This window comes from Ipomoea triloba, chromosome 10 (assembly GCF_003576645.1).
Source record: "Ipomoea triloba cultivar NCNSP0323 chromosome 10, ASM357664v1".
Classification (NCBI taxonomy): domain Eukaryota; kingdom Viridiplantae; phylum Streptophyta; class Magnoliopsida; order Solanales; family Convolvulaceae; genus Ipomoea; species Ipomoea triloba.
In genome coordinates, this window is record NC_044925.1 from 3,127,692 (window position 1) to 3,143,716 (window position 16,025).

Below are 16,025 nucleotides of genomic sequence, written 5' to 3' on the forward strand. Positions count from 1 at the left end.
TGTCTCAATCCACAAAAGCTTTCATTAACTTGGGCTGAAAGTCTGAAACACACATCATATCACACAAACAATTTACAAAGTCGAAATATTAATAATAGCACTGTACATGCTGCATGCATGCCATATAGCACAACTATTTCACAAAAGCAAACATAATACACCACTACTAGCAGGAACTGAAAACAGGAAACCACTGCATATATATTCTGAAGCTCACAAGTGATTGTGGTGCTATAAAGTTCCCTTATCTGAAAAATTGTCCTAAAAGAATTTCAGAGGGCTGACTTAATTCCTTTGGCAGCTTGTATCTACATGCTGCCCTCTGAAATTCTTTTAGGACTATTTTCAGATAAGGGACATTAATTAGCACCATCACTTGTGAATTTCAGAAAGCAAACTTAATTCAATTCGGAAAACCACTCATTTCAGCAGAACTGAGAACTAGCATAGATTTGTATTTCTTCAAACAGATCTGCTAGTGCTGGGAGAAGCAGAAATTTGGGTATCTGTCACTCCACCCCGTGAAGTGGTCGCTGATTTTGTATGCCAAGTTGTGTCTTCAGCTGTGGAAATCTCACCATATGGTTCAGGCCGATATCTGCCAGAAGTAAGCTGCTTTAATCTTTCCTTTAGATCCTTCAATTCAAGCTCTTCCTTTAGAACCTTCACAACTTGAGTCATGGTCGGTCTTTGATCTGGGTACTGGTCCAAGCACAACATTGCTAATTCTAACATTGTATCTGCTTGTTCCCAATCGACGGTATTAGACATGCTTCTATCAACTAGATTCATAAAATGTCCTTCTCTATGCTTTTCGCGTGCTGCCTGCAATCATATATACACAGAATGCAGCTAGCAATTTAGTGCACACTGATATCATAGAATTTGACAATGCTAATAAATAGTGATCAATATAATCATGTAAATTAAGATTGGCTCACCACATCTGGAAGGTACTCAGTGTCAACCCCACTGCTAGACATTGAAATCTTTTCTTTCATTCCACTGACAACTATGAGTACAAGAACTCCGAAGTTATACGCGTCTGCCTTTGTTGTTAAGAGGTCATATTTTGCGTATTCAGGCGCCATGTATACCCTGCAAAGTACTTTCAGGTAAGAATGTTCCATACAAACTTATTGGATTGTTAGCTTATTTACAGTTTTAAGAAAACATCAAGACATGGTTGTCCAGAAAAAGGAGGGACCAATTAAGTATATCATTACACTGTTCCTTCCAACCGCGACTTTCCTTGGTCATGGAGTCTGGAAAATCCAAAGTCAGATATCTTTGCATTGCGATGTTCGTCAAGAAAAATGCTGGTTGGTTTGATATTTCCATGGACAATTTTCTGCTTGCACTCATGAAGAAAAGCTAGACCTTCTGCTATGCCAAGGCAAATGTTGCGCCTTGTTGCCCAATCTAATTTCGACCTGTTTGAACCTGCGAGGAAACTACCTCGTTTACTGCTGCTAGACATGCTAAAGTGAAGAAAAACTTCAGTATAAAGGCCCGCAGAGATAGAGGCAATACCAAAAAGTGCATTTTGAAGAGAATTACGACCTATATCTTCATAAACAAGCAACAGTTGATTCTTCTCTGCAATGCATCCTATTAACTTTACAAGGTTCGGATGTTCCATGAGAGAAATCGTAGAATCCTTCTCCCTAAATGCACGAATTATATCTTTTGTTGCTGAAACCTTTTCAACTGCAACGACAGTTCCATTGCCAAGTGTAGCCTGAATAGAAATTCAGTAGCAAACAATAACACTTCTGCAACATCAAAATGGGAGGAGCTACATGTCTATTGTAGATGTTAGATGTAAATCCTATCTATATTAAAGACAATAAATGACAGTTCTCTTGTAGTGTCATATTAAATGACTTGAAGAAAAACTAACCTCATAGAAAGTTCCAAAGCCACCCTCACCAAGTTTGTCCTTGAAATTCTTTGCAGCAGCTTTTAGTTTTCGGAAGTTGTAAAATCCTCCAGGATACAACTCAACCACTCCTAGAAGAAAAATCAGTGGAATAAATGGGACAATCAACAAAGGGCAATGAATGCTGGAAATCTTATTGTGTAGCCCCCTCCCCCACAACAACAACAACAACAATAGTATTAGTAGCCAAGCCAATTGTTTTAAAGTAGAAGTTACCTTCATGCGATTTGTCTTCCATTTTCCAGAAATAAACTATCAACACTATCAGAAGAAGTAAGGCAGATAATGAGATTGCAGCCATCTTTGGAGGAGACATACCACTCTCTATAGCTGGATCAGGAATTTACATCTAGAAATATCAGATAAGAAAAGTAGGATGTGAAATGGTGCACTAGGTAAAGAAGAAAATAAACAAATATGACTTACAAGGATATACAGAAATTGCGGATATAAGGGGACCATAGTGATCTGTCGGCACTTCCGATGAACCCTTCCCTGACCAATATAAGTGAATCTCCAGTTTACTATTGTTAACTATAACATTTTTTATTTCCTCAGTCCAAGCCTTATTTACACCCTCTGCTTTTTGTTCTATGTTGTAATTTTCCAGTACATTCTTCCCCTGCAATTACAATCAGCTTTCAAGATTCCAGTTTGTCAACTTATAGTGCAATAATTCTATTGGTAGTTGTACCATACCTGGATATCCACATCAAAAACACGGCCAGATTTTTTGATATATGGGGCTTTGTAATCATTGCTAACTAATTCAGCAAAGTGAAGTTTCACAGTGTATTTATCATTTCTTAAACAAAATCCATAATACTTCAAGGAGATTGGGGATACACGTGCTGTACTGTAAAGAGGTCCATCATCAACACCAGCAATGCATGTATTGTTGATTATGTATGTGTCAATCCAGGGTCTTGATAATAGGTAAGTTCCCATGCTACTAAAACCCCAACTTGAACTGCTACTCATAAAGAAAGTTGAACTTCCATTTGAAGTCAGATCACCTTCATAATTAGTTCCATTGATTGGCATTGATTCACCACCACAATTTATATATAGATGGTCTACTGCAATGGAAACCAAATTGTCATTATATCGAAAATAAATGTTTCTCTTAAGAGTCCATACAATTTTTTTTTGAAGAAGAAGCAAATTCAGGTCGTTATGCTTTTATCCAAATTATGTTTATTTCAGACCATTCTGTGCATCTTGGTACTAGTAAAAGGTAACCTTTTGATTACATGCTGACTGCATAAACTACCACCATAAAGTGTCACGTACAGCGGTACATGTCCATAATTATTGTAAATTCCCCAATGAGATCATTGCAAAGAAAAGGTAATAATAGCTTAACCATAATATACTTACACAAGTGTTCTTTCTTGCTGCAGCTATAGCCAACTTGTTCCCAATGTGTAGCCCTAAAATATCAAAATAAACACAACACAGGATCATCATGCCCTTCAAACAAACTAGTCCATCTGTTTACAGTATTTACTATTTATTTAGGATGAGGTGAGTGGGTGGGAGGAATAAGTGTTCCCCAAATGAAAAGAAAGTGCTTACATTTCATCGGACTTGAGGCATGAGAACAAGTTCCTGCAATAGAAAGATCCAAAGTATGATCGATTTGCAAAGTAAGAAAAATCAAAACATTGCACATAGGGAAAATGCATTATAAATCAAAGGATAGTCAATTAGAAATCCTCACAGGTTTGATGAGTTTGAATTTTTAATTTCTGTGACATTGTTTGTGAACAGATTTTCAGATACGTCGCTGCATTAAATGAAAAGAAAACAATAAGAAAAAACCACTATTAATTATCATAGATGGAATGGAAAGGAATGAGAATGAGAGTGACGACTTGGCTTAACACTTTTGGTTCAAATCCTACATGATGAGATCATTGTTCCCAAAATCATTAGACATCAGCTTCTTTAATCTTGATTTTTATTATAGTGAGGAAGTTGATCATTAAGTTTTCTGTTTGGGTTCAGAGCAATTACATATGCCTAGTCGAATTCATTATCCATGCCGGAATTGTCCCATTCAGTTCATTTCCTCGGAGAAATCTGAAAAACAATGCAAGGACAAAGATAACATTTAAAATGTTTTTTTTTGTGAAACCAATGGATGTGATGTGTTTGAACTCATGAAAGCATGCAGGCCAAAATTCTATGCAGGGAAGAACATATGTAGTGTAAACTCCCTTACATGTATTCTGGTAGTCGGCTGGAAACATCTTTTGGAATTTCACCAAACAAACGGTTGAAACTCAAGTCCCTGAATAAGAAATGGAATATGAAAATCAAATATGTATTTATTCACAAAACATGCAAAACAGTTCATAGAAATCTTTTTTTTTTTTTAAATAAAAATTGGGTGGGTGGGGGGAGGTAATTGATGATGAAGTTCTTATTTGAAAATACTGCAAAAATATATGAACAGATAACTTACAGATAATACAGAGTATTTAGCTTCCAAATTGTATCAGGAATAGGGCCAGTAAGCAAACATTTCCTCAATGTCCTGAAAACCGAAGATAATTCATAAGATTATGGTAATGTTTCAAGGGGAGCAAAGGAAAACAAGTAAATTCAGCATAAGCTAGGAGTGTACTAGAAAGCTCACAGATATTTCAAGGAATTCATCTTTGAAAAATCAGGAAACTCAAACCCTCCTCCATTTAAATCACTTACAAGCCTGAATGGTGATACGACAGTGAGCATTTCACTAAAATCTCAATAATTTTGAAGTTTACATGTAAAGGCAGGTGAAAAGATTGGTCAAATTTTTTTTACAAGATCTTACAAATATTCAAGTTTTGTCAAATTTGAGATTTCAGCAGGCAGAGGGCTTTCAAACTTGTTCCCAATCAGAACCCTACTCGAGAATTGAAGATCATAAAATCAGAAGTTTCAATTCTCACAGATATATCAGCACAGGTGAGTTAATCATATGCCTTACAAGTATTGGAGGTTCAGTAGTTGGTCAATAGAATCTGGGATTCGTCCATTCAAGTCGTTCCCTCGAACATCGCTGAAGAAATTAGCAGATGACTGATTGATTAAGTACAAATACTCTTACACCAAATTATTGCAATGGTTCAAGTAGTGTTTGTCAAAAATGAAAAGGAACCAAAAACAGCCACTTACAATTTTATCAGCTCCTTCATATCCATGATTCTTGCCGGCAATGCATTAACAAATTTGTTATTCTGCAGAAACCTGAACTCATTTGTTAATCATCAAGTAAGGGCATCAATTGCTTCAAACGCATCAAATCAAAATACTCGTTAAATATATAAATTTTATATATACTAATTTCAATTATCTTTATTAATCAAATCAGAGACATAAAATGAAACAAATAGAAGTTTATATTTTTTTAGTATAAATATTATATTTTCATTTTAAGATGATCATCCATAAGCATTTACTTACAAATTCTTAAGACAAGTTAAATTTCCAAGCTGGTCGGGTAGAGAACCGGAGAGTTGGTTGTCACTAAGGTCCCCGAATTACAAAATGGAAGTGTAAAAATTGATCAAGTACATGCATGATCGGTTCAAAATTCAGAAAATTGATAAATTTCAAAGTTTCATTCATATATGTCGCCTTACAAAGTCACCAGGCTCTTAAAGTTCTCCACTACACTTGGAATTTTTGCTGACAATAAATTATTGCTCAAATCTCTGAAACAACAAACAAAACATAGATAATAAACAAGAAACTAAGAAAGAATGACAATAAAACGGAACTGGAACAAGTTAACACTTACAGTGACGTTAGGTTTACGAGGGAACCCAGGTGAAGTGGAATTGAACCGCTAAATAAATTATCAGATAGATCCCTATAATTCAAACCACAAATACATTTCAAAAGGAGTTACATTGTTCATGATGTATTTTCTTTTTAATATTCACCTCTTACATGTCATATCTTGATTGTTAATAAATAGATCGGTTAAAAAAATAAAAATAAAATTGGGTGGGTTAGTCAATTCATGTGTAGGCTAAAAAAGTAAGAATATATGGAGTTTAATTGTCATATCATATAGAATTCATAGGGAAATAGCATTAGTTTGAAAGTTGTGGAAATGGAAAATATAAAAATAAAAATTGATAGTATATTTTCATAGAATAAAACTAATGTCACATATGTTAGTGATGTTATTGGATAAAAAAAAAGGAAAGAATAAAATTTGTGATTCATTATTTAAGGAAATAATATTAGGTGATTCTAGTTTCGCCGAACTAATCCTAAATTCATAGGACATCACCCCTAGAGCCACTACGGATGTAAATCGCAAGTCGCCCAATCAATCGAATGTTTAAATTTTGGATTAATTACTATAGCATGTTATTGCGTTAAGATGGTGGAAAATGATAGTAAATATAATATCACTCATAAATTAAAAATATCAATATAACAGACAAATTTTTAGAATTCTTGGTTTGTTGTCAACAGTACAATATTCACATGACATTTGGTTGGTTTGAAGAATTAAAAAGAAATATATATATATATATATATATATATATATATATATATATATATATATGTATGTATGTATGTATGTATGTATGTATGTATGTATGTATGTATGTATGTATGTACGTACTTGATTGATTTAACAAATATTTTTTAAAAAAATAAATATATAATAAAATATACCCAATAATAATATAAATAAATATAAATTTGAAAAAATTAGCTATTTTTTAAAGACAAAAATAACTATTGGTAGGGTATCAAATTTGTAAAATATATTTCATGAAATAAAAAGTGAACTTATTTTGTAGAAATTTTATTATATGTTTACCCTATTCAGCAAACTAAACACAATATGGCAAACAGCGTTTGCATTCCTATTTTTGTTTTCTTCCATTCTAAGGATTGTGGTGTTAACTTACAAGAATTCCAACTTCATATCACCAAGAAAGTGGGGTATTGGTCCTTCCAATGAGTTGTCTTTAAGATCCCTGTCAATTACCATAGAGGTTAGAATAATTTTTTAGAAAAATGTTTACGTTTATATGTTTATATTAATATATCATCATATCAATAATCGAGTAAAAAGAAAAAAGAGAAATAAGTTTCATTTTTTTTAAGAGAGAACTTACAAATGTTTTAGATTCGTTAGATTTGCATATGAGCCAGAAATCTTGCCAAGAAACTTGTTTCCATACAACACACTGTAACAAATACAACACACATGGTTATCTTAACTACTTTGTAATAATTATTAAGAACCAAACATATTATTAAGAGTAAATACTAATTCATGATACATACAGTTTAGTTAGGTTTTTAAGTTTTCCGATCGCTTTTGGCAATTCACCTTCAAAACTCCGGTATGAGAAACGACTACAACATATTTGAAGAAAAGCATATCAACAATAATCACATATATAATTATACAATTAGCTAATTGGACAAAATAACCTTGATATAGCATACAAACTTAGCAAAGACCCTAACAAAGTATATAGTAAGACAAGTATAAAGCAAATATTTTCTTAAGAAAAAATATGTAATATATCGTTAATGTATAAGTGCTACTCCCTCCGTCCCATTTTATGTGTCTGGTTCAGTTAACGGGACTTGATTGAAGTTAGTTTTAATTCATAACTTTCATAATATTAAGTTTAGTACGTATTAGTATACAAAATTTATATATTTAGAATCTACACTAAAAGTACTATTAAAAACAAAATATCAAATTTAAAAATAAGTAAAAATACTTAATAAAATAAACAAAGAAGAAATAGTTGATTTAACCAATAAATAGTAAGCATGACAGATAAAATGGGACAAGGGAGTATATAATTAACCATTTTCATATTTAAAAAACTACCAAGTACTACACAAATTCACCAAAATGACCTTCTCAATACGAAGAAGCTATTGTACTTGATGCCACCTTCAATCTTGCTATAACTCTTATGAATAGTTATGGTTAAAAGGAGTGATAATAGAATTTTAGTATCTAGGCATCAACATTGAATCAAACATTAGATTTGCATAATATGTCAAGAATAAAATGTCATCTTATAAAATAAACCTAATCCACTATTTGGTTCATTTTCTATTAAATGGTGTAAATTTCATAAAATTGTTATTCCCCATCTCCTTATATTTAATAACTTTTATACACGAACATAAATATTTATTTAGTATTCTTGGTAAAGGTTATTAGGTTAGGTTTACATGTGTACTGTGTATCATTTTTAATTTGTATGTGTATAAATAAATAAATATATGTATGTATGTATATTCTGTGTGGGTTTTGTTATTTGACAGTACAACTAATTCCTTTTATATCCTTGGACCAATCAAACTTATACTATCATTATATTCTTTCTGTATGTAATTTTAATTTGTTTCAATTTTCAGCGTGAAACAAACAATAAATAATATTCTTATTCTTATTTTATTTAATATTTTTATTTTTTAAAAACATTCTTTACAAAATAGCATCTTTTTTATATTTTTTAAATTTCTTTCAGCCTAAAAAATCAAAACCCCCACTAATGAGATTCAATCGTGTGATAACCATTCATTTGAAATGGTAACAGAGATGTAATCACATTATATAGTTGTTGACCTTTAATATATTTATTTTAATTGACACATATTTCATTTTCTCAATCTTTATTTCGCTAATCAAACGTCAAATAAAAGAGAAAATTATAAGAATTATTTGAAATATATCTATTAAAATAAAATGAATATATATACATTTCTGTCACCCGGCAAACTTTCTCGAGATTGCAGTCGCAAGTAATAGAATTTGTTGGATTAGGGGCACACTTCTCGCTAGAAATCATTTTTGAACATCCAAGCAATTCATTGATGGCAGCATCTGGCATTTTATTTTTAAGGAAAACAATATTAGATTAATTCAAGTCCGAAGAAAACATATTATAAATGATAGAATTGAAGGAGGGTTATTGAATAACTCTGAACAAACCATCATAGAAATGGATTGCTTAGTAAGCTTATAGCCGATCTACTCGAAAATAAAAAGATTAAAAAAATCTAATAATGTTGTTATTCTCACAACATTTATTAAATGATAATGTTGTTCACATCATATATATCGTCATGTTATTATTGTCATGTAATTACACCTTCACTCACTCACTCACATCATAATGAATTGTTATCATTAATGCTGCATCATTATTTATCTTTACAAAAATGGGATATTTTAAGAAAATGTCTTTATTAGAAGTTGAACATCTGTTGCTTGAACAATTAATTAAAGCTCTAATGACTGGATCACACTATTAATTAACGTGTTAATATGTTTATTATTCTATTTAATATTAACATTAATTTGAAAAATATCTTAATATATTTTTCTATAATTAAATTCTTTTAATGCTAATAAACTCTTTGATTTATAGAAAAGCCCATAGTCATTATTGAGTTTTCGATGAAGTCAGCCTTGTGATCCTAGCCAGTAAAACGATCACAAAGAGGTAAACTAGCTCATGTTGTTTAACATACATGCTCAAACCAAGAGGGATTACAAGAAAGTATTATATTAGAAAAAAAGAAAAGAAAAAAAAAAGCCATGCATATTATACAAAGAGTTAATACTATAAAGCATTATATTATGTTTTTTTTTTTTTTTACATGAAATGAGTTGATGAGTACATTATAGTGTGGTAAACTCATTATTGTGGCAAAGCAGATAATCCCTAACAAATCAGCCATTTTTTAGTTACTAATTTAATCGTAAGCATATATCTTTATATATCATGTTAAAATTTAAATAGGGTCCAACGGGTAGCTAATGATACCACCCGCCTGGAAGGCAAGAATAGCAGTAAAAGAAGAATTAATATAAAACTAATAAAATTTATATGACTAGTCTCATAAAAAACTTACAATAAAAACCATGTATTTATAGGCTTATTATGAAAACAACTAAATCTAAGAATATAGTAAAAAAAAAAAAAAAAAAAAAAAAANAAAAAAAAAAAAAAAAAAAAAAAAAAAAAAAAAAAAAAAAAAAAAAAAAACTCAACAAACTAAATTTTATCTCATAAAAATCTCTAAACTGTAATTTCTAACATGTCGTGTTAATGGCAAACTGAAAAAGTAGTATTCTAAAAATATATGACATATTATTTCTTTTTTCTAATAAGAAGTGAAATAATATTTAAAAATATGGAAAGATAAATAAAGTATATGTATGGATATTGGTGTATGTATAGTAATCTAAAGAAAAAGAATATTTATGGGGACTCACTATCTTCGGTGCCAAGAGGTTTATGTCGGTCGCCGGATATAGTAGTGCAGAATGTTGTACTTTCAGTTACTTCTTCTCCCATGGTTAGTTGACAGTTGAGAGAGAAGAGCAACAACACAAACACCAACAACTTCACCATTTCCATCTCTCAATATATTGACTTAGCTTGATTATATTCAATTCTAATTGCTTGCTTGATATCTCTTCACTCCACAACCTATATATCATCCCCTCCTATTTATTGTGTCAGCAAGTGGCAAAAAGATGCATATATGTCATGTGGCAAATTCTCAAATGAGACCGTGTCACTCTTACGAATTTTCATCTATGAGACGGGTTGAATTTTTGATAAATATTATATTTTCTACATAAGTGCTACAATTTTTATCTTAAGTAATCATTTAATTCTTAATATTACATTTTGATTTAAAAGTATTATATTTTTTTTATCAAAAGTATCCAATTTTTCCTCATAAGTACTTATATTTTGTATCATAAGTAACAATTAAATAATTTATCCATGATTAGTATTACATTTTTTTCTCAAGTAAATATTCAACCCCTAAATATTACATTTTGATGTAAAAGTATTACAGTCTTTTAGAGTTAATTCCACTTTTGGTTCTAGTCTAAATTTATAGGTGTCAATCTATTTTTAGTTTCTTTTTTTTTTTTTTTCAAAACATCCCCTTTGGTCCTAATATTATTGTGCATGATGACCATTTTTGGTCTTTTACCAACAAAATTGTTTAAGTGACGTTAAATACAATGACATTTTGGTCTATTCAGTTCTAAGTATTTAGTCATTTTTCTTTTTTGGTCATAGATTTATATGTGGCATTTCACTTTTAGGTTGTGTTTGGAAAGCAGGAAAATGATTTCTGGAAAATGAGTCATTTTCCAGAAAACATTTTCCTTTCTTGTGTTTGGTTGCAAAGTAGAAAATTGACATTGTGCGTTTGGTTCATTTTCCAGAAAATAGACAAGAAAATTGACAAAATTGTAAAAAACTACATAAAAACGAGTGAAACTTGCAAAAAAAAAAAAAAAAAAAAAAAAAAAAAAAAGAAAAAATTTAAAAAAAAAAAAAAAAAAGAAAAAATTTAAAAAAAAAAAAAAAAAAGAAAAAATTTAAAAAAAAAAAAAAAAAAGAAAAAATTTAAAAAAAAAAAAAAAAAAGAAAAAAAAAGTGAAACCAGTCAATGGCCGACTAGTAAAGCAATCTCGCCGACTGGTTTCCTTCGAGAAACCAGGCGGCGACTGGTTTCGGAAAATTGAAATGGTCGGAGGCGGAAGATGCAACGGGAGGCGGAAGATAAAGAGGCAATGAGAGGCGAAAAATGACTTCCCCTGAAGAAAAAAAAAAAAAAAAGAGGAAGTCATTTTTCATAAAATGTGGCTTGACCAACAAGTAAATTTCCTTTGACCATATTTTCCTCCTCCTTCCCAAACACCATAAACCCTTCCGGGTTTCCAAACACACCCTTAGTCCCTTTTTTTTTTTTTTTTTCAAAATATTTTCATTCATCTTAGCATTATTGTGGCATGACCTTTTTTGGTCTTTCTGTCAATAAATATGTTTAAATGATATTAAAAATGACGTTATTAACCAGTCAAAATCTTCCTCTTTTTTTTTCTTCTTCGTAATAAAACTATTATCAATACATATGTCTACTACAAAATTCATAAAAGTACCATTGAAAAAACTACAAGTCTTACTTCATGGCAAACTTTAAGTATAGTGCGTAAGTCTACTTCATAAAAACCTACAAGACTTTTGGTTCTATTACCAAGAAGAAAAAATGATGATTTTGAGTGATTAATAATGTCATTTAATTCTGTTTTCAAAAAAAATAATGTCATTTAATTTAAACATATTTGTTGGCAGATGACCAAAAATAGTCATGCCAAAATAATGTTAGGACCAAAAGAAATGGTATGAAAAAAAAAAGAGTAAAAATGGAATACATATATAAATCTAAGACCAAAAAAATAAGGACTTAACACTTTTTTTTTTTTATACAGATATACACCTAGGGCCAAAAAATCTAAGGACTTAACACTTTTTTTTAGTACTACTGACTCTATTACATTATAGTATCTGTTCATCTATACCTTCTCAACCTGTTGAAACACAAAGAGTCAATACCGTCTCTACTAAGGCTCGATCTCATGACCTTCCATGGCTCGATCTCATGACCTCCCATATGGAAGAGTCACTACATGTTATCTGAGCACAAGCACTTAGAACTAAATATACCAAAATGTCCATATATTTAACGTCATTTAGTTTTATTGTCGGAGGATAAAAAATGGTCAAGCCACAATAATGTTAGGATTAAAGGGATATTTTGAAAAAAAGATTAAAAGTGGAGTGACACCTATAAATCTATAACCAAAAGTGAAACTAAATTAACTCTTTTTCTTATAAGTAAGAAACGATTTATTCATGATTAGTATTACATATTCCCTCCCGTATAAATATTACATTTCCATCGTAACACCTGACCCATTTCATATATAAGAATATGTAAGACGATTAATAAAATGCACATGGATGGTAAAGTGGGTGTACTTAGCAATGAGTGGGAAAAATGCCGATGAAATTTCAATAAATAATAAACAGATAGACATGCAATAAATAAATATTAAAATAAAATGCAGTGACATTTCAGTAAATAAATACTCCGTACGTAGAAGTTAGTTGTGTTTTGCTGTCCTCCATCCAACACATATTTTGGGCTGAAAGGCATGCAACAAATTTGTAAAGTCACCCTCAAACAGTCAACACTAACACAAAAATAAAATAAAATAAAATGCAATTAAGTTGCTTTTTAACTTTCCACACTGTATTATACACTTCATACGTGCTTAGCTTCTCAGCAGTTGCATCAATCATTTGTACTGTGAAGGCTACAATTCCCTTTTATTAGCATGTGATGAGTATTTGCTTTCTTTAATTTCACGTACAACGTAACAGCGACATGCTAGCTTCTTTTTTTTTTTTTTTTTTTTTTTGAAAATTAGCTACAAGCGCAATTTTATTAAAGGAGGTTAAAACACACCATTTCACAACACAGTTAATGCACCAACATGCGTAATAAAATGCACCACGGAATGTATTCAAATGCATCATACTATGTACTAAAATGCACCATTCCAATTCACGTAATATAAATACAAAAATTACCATAATAACCCCACTTAAACATAAGCGAATTTCAGTAGGATTAATGAAATTGGACCGTAAAAATTAGATCGCATGATCGCACCGGAGCTCGCCGCCGCATTTGAACAAATATATATATATATATATATATATATATCTACTATACTAATAAGAGCCAAAGAGAGTTAGGCCTAAAATGGGTAGAAAAAATGGCGGTCAAATTATTTAATCAAATGGATGGTTCAGATGAATTATTTAATCAAATAGATGGTTAAGATAATTCAGATTAATATTATTAATAGAGATTACCTAATTTAACCTTACTTTTATGATTATCCGTTAAGTTTTTCCTTATATATTCTCTTCTCCGTTAATATTCCGTTAACTTTTAACTTACCCATTAATTTCTATAAGAAAGGTATTAGGTTCGAGCCTCATCTCAATCAAATTTGACATAATTAAGTTTCTCACTCTATTTTACTCTTATTAAATTAAATAAAGTAGTAGCTACAACAAAAAATGATACATATGTATTTCTTTAATTAGTAGCTACAACAAAAAATGATACATATGTATTTCTTTAATTTGTAGCTACAACAAAAAATGATACATATGTATTTCTTTAATTTAGAATTACAACAAAAAATGATACATATGTATTTCTTTAATTTAGAATTATGTGTCTACAATACCTTTATTTGAAAAAAATTATTCATTATCAAAAAATTAAATAAAATAAGAGAAATAATTTCATTAGTTATACTGTCTTTATTTTCTCTCATGCAAAGATTCTTTACATTCAAATTTATCAATTGATATTCATTACATTGTCCATTATCTTATTTTTACAATATCTTGTAATTAAATATCAAAGTTATAGTACAAAATAATGTTATATATTTATTTACCAAGTATTTTATTAATACTATGAAAAAAAAATTTATATAATTTGAAGCTAATTATATTAACTACTTGGGGATTGGTTGACAAAGAGAGTACTCAAATAATAACCCAACAAATTGAAGCGGAATCACTTTATTTTACTCTTATTGAATTAAATAAATTAGTAGTTACACCAAAAAATGATACATATGTATTTCTTTAATAACATATGTATTTTTTAATACCATGAAAAAAATAAAAAAGAATAGTTTGAAACCAATCATATTAACTACTTGGGGATTTGTTGACAATGAAAGTACTCAAATAACTCATAACCCAACAAATTGAAGCGAGAAACTACCTTTCAATATCTTTGGAATACATAATATTTTAAATATTCAAATTTTTATTAATTTATTTAATCTTTTTTCTTAAACTAGGGATTTCTTTATCCACAATAACTCATTCAACAATAATGGTTGAACCAAATGAACCCCAAGCAGAACACCTAAAGGAAAGTCCATAGCTCCTATATCATAATCTCATTGCATGACGTTGTCATCTATGCTACCAACAATAACCGAATTGCAAATAACACACTACCAACAAAAATGAGGAGAACAAATAGTAAAGATGAAGACAACGACAATGTTACTCAAAAGAGAATTAAGAACACTTAGAAAAATTCAAATTAAAAGTAGTACTTTAGACTATCATTTTTAAACCAAATATTTAGACTATCGATTTTACAAGGTTGCAAACATTTATTTTAGTAATAATTATAATGAATTTTCTATATTATCTTGGATTCATATACTTTGAGTTAGATATTTAAATAAAAAAATTTGACATTGAATTACCCATGTATAAACTTCTCCTATATAATCTTGCATTGATATACTTTCAAATATTTATTTAAATATAAACATTGGGCATTAACCCATTCGCGCAATGCGCGTATAAAACTAGTATATATATATATATATATTCAATTCGGGGATTAGTTGTACCAATAGCCCAAAAGAAATAGTTTAATGTTTTGGCCCAATCCAATTGCCCAATACAAAACACAAAATAGCATAGCCCTAATCCCTAATTTTATACTCTTCTCGGGCTCTCGGATTCTGCAGTTCTGCTTCTCCACTCCACAGACGACGGTTCTCCACTTCTCCGTCGTCTCTCACCGCCTCTGTGCCTCACGCCCTCCTCCCTGGTCGACTCTCCGGTCAGGCAGTCGCTCCCTCACGCCCTCGCTCCTCAGTCCTCACATCCTCAAACGGTCAGACCTCACTTCATCGACTCAGCAGTCTCAGCGGCGACCCTTAGGGACTCGGGCACTCAGCGCCTCTGCTTCACTGAGTCACTGGAACTCCAAGGAGATTAGAAGTTTACTCCTTGCCATAAGTAGGTTTTTATAAACTATGGCTGCTTAGATTACCAGTAAAATTCTGGCCAATGTTAACAAAGCCTTACTAATTTGTTTTTCTGCACAGTTATGGCTAAAGCATCACGTTTAATTTAATCATTTGAACACTAGCAACAGTTGCTTCAAAACTTGTCAAAAAAAAAAGAGTCTCCTTTGGTTCTGAATTATTATGGATTTATGGACATTTTTCAAATGATAAGATAGCAAATCAATTTCCATAGTTTTAAGCTTCCATATATTAATGCACAGAAAGATAACTATACATATGTGTGGGGAGAAAGAGGATTTGTTAGCTTGAGTTCTTGTATAGGGGAAGGACATGCAAATG

General features: G+C 30.7%; 3 protein-coding genes across 5 annotated transcripts in view; 1 reads left to right on the forward strand and 2 right to left on the reverse strand.

Annotated features, from left to right (window-relative positions):
• Positions 1–5,221, reverse strand: LOC116033021 (probable LRR receptor-like serine/threonine-protein kinase At1g53430). Of its 3 annotated transcripts, none has more exons than XM_031275774.1 (18): positions 5,111–5,221; positions 4,923–4,994; positions 4,767–4,838; positions 4,587–4,658; positions 4,413–4,484; positions 4,170–4,238; positions 3,962–4,027; positions 3,666–3,731; positions 3,521–3,553; positions 3,323–3,375; positions 2,642–3,021; positions 2,369–2,564; positions 2,159–2,272; positions 1,904–2,013; positions 1,534–1,741; positions 1,227–1,443; positions 942–1,098; positions 1–825 (listed from the first exon to the last, which is right to left on the reverse strand). In XM_031275774.1, exons 1-18 carry the CDS (start codon positions 5,134–5,136, stop codon positions 463–465), a joined length of 2,346 nt encoding a protein of 781 aa, XP_031131634.1. In that variant the 5' UTR covers positions 5,137–5,221; the 3' UTR covers positions 1–462. The 3 variants fall into 3 exon arrangements, with proteins under 3 accessions (XP_031131634.1, XP_031131633.1, XP_031131635.1); XM_031275773.1 differs by having other exon boundaries at positions 4,767–4,841; XM_031275775.1 differs by lacking the exon at positions 3,962–4,027 and having other exon boundaries at positions 4,767–4,841.
• Positions 5,222–5,573: 352 nt separating this feature from the next.
• On the reverse strand, positions 5,574–10,372 carry LOC116032321 (piriformospora indica-insensitive protein 2-like). The gene is made up of 7 exons (XM_031274823.1): positions 10,221–10,372; positions 8,699–8,822; positions 7,253–7,324; positions 7,081–7,152; positions 6,871–6,939; positions 5,736–5,807; positions 5,574–5,649 (listed from the first exon to the last, which is right to left on the reverse strand). Exons 1-7 carry the CDS (start codon positions 10,363–10,365, stop codon positions 5,574–5,576), a joined length of 630 nt encoding a protein of 209 aa, XP_031130683.1. The 5' UTR covers positions 10,366–10,372.
• Positions 10,373–15,371: 4,999 nt separating this feature from the next.
• LOC116032988 (GPN-loop GTPase QQT2) overlaps positions 15,372–16,025 on the forward strand; it is a 7,305-nt gene continuing 6,651 nt past the window's right edge. The window contains exon 1 of the mRNA XM_031275742.1: positions 15,372–15,675. The gene's annotated coding sequence lies outside the window, so the exon portion shown is untranslated. The remainder of the gene's footprint in view (positions 15,676–16,025) is intronic.

Bases quoted from the DNA above. Each gene is read 5' to 3' on its own strand.
- LOC116033021 (XM_031275773.1), bottom strand. From the start codon at position 5,136: ATGGATATGAAGGAGCTGATAAAATT. The intron at 4,239-4,412 runs GTAAGTTATCTG...TTTCTTATTCAG, and splicing joins CTAAATACTCTGTATTATCT to GGACTTGAGTTTCAACCGTT. The intron at 826-941 runs GTGAGCCAATCT...ATATGATTGCAG, and splicing joins CTGAGTACCTTCCAGATGTG to GCAGCACGCGAAAAGCATAG.
- LOC116032321 (XM_031274823.1), bottom strand. From the start codon at position 10,365: ATGGAAATGGTGAAGTTGTTGGTGTTTGTGTTGTTGCTCTTCTCTCTC. The intron at 7,153-7,252 runs GTATGTATCATG...TATTTGTTACAG, and splicing joins CTTAAAAACCTAACTAAACT to TGTGTTGTATGGAAACAAGT. The intron at 5,808-6,870 runs GTAAGTTAACAC...TTTGAATTATAG, and splicing joins GATATGAAGTTGGAATTCTT to GGATCTATCTGATAATTTAT.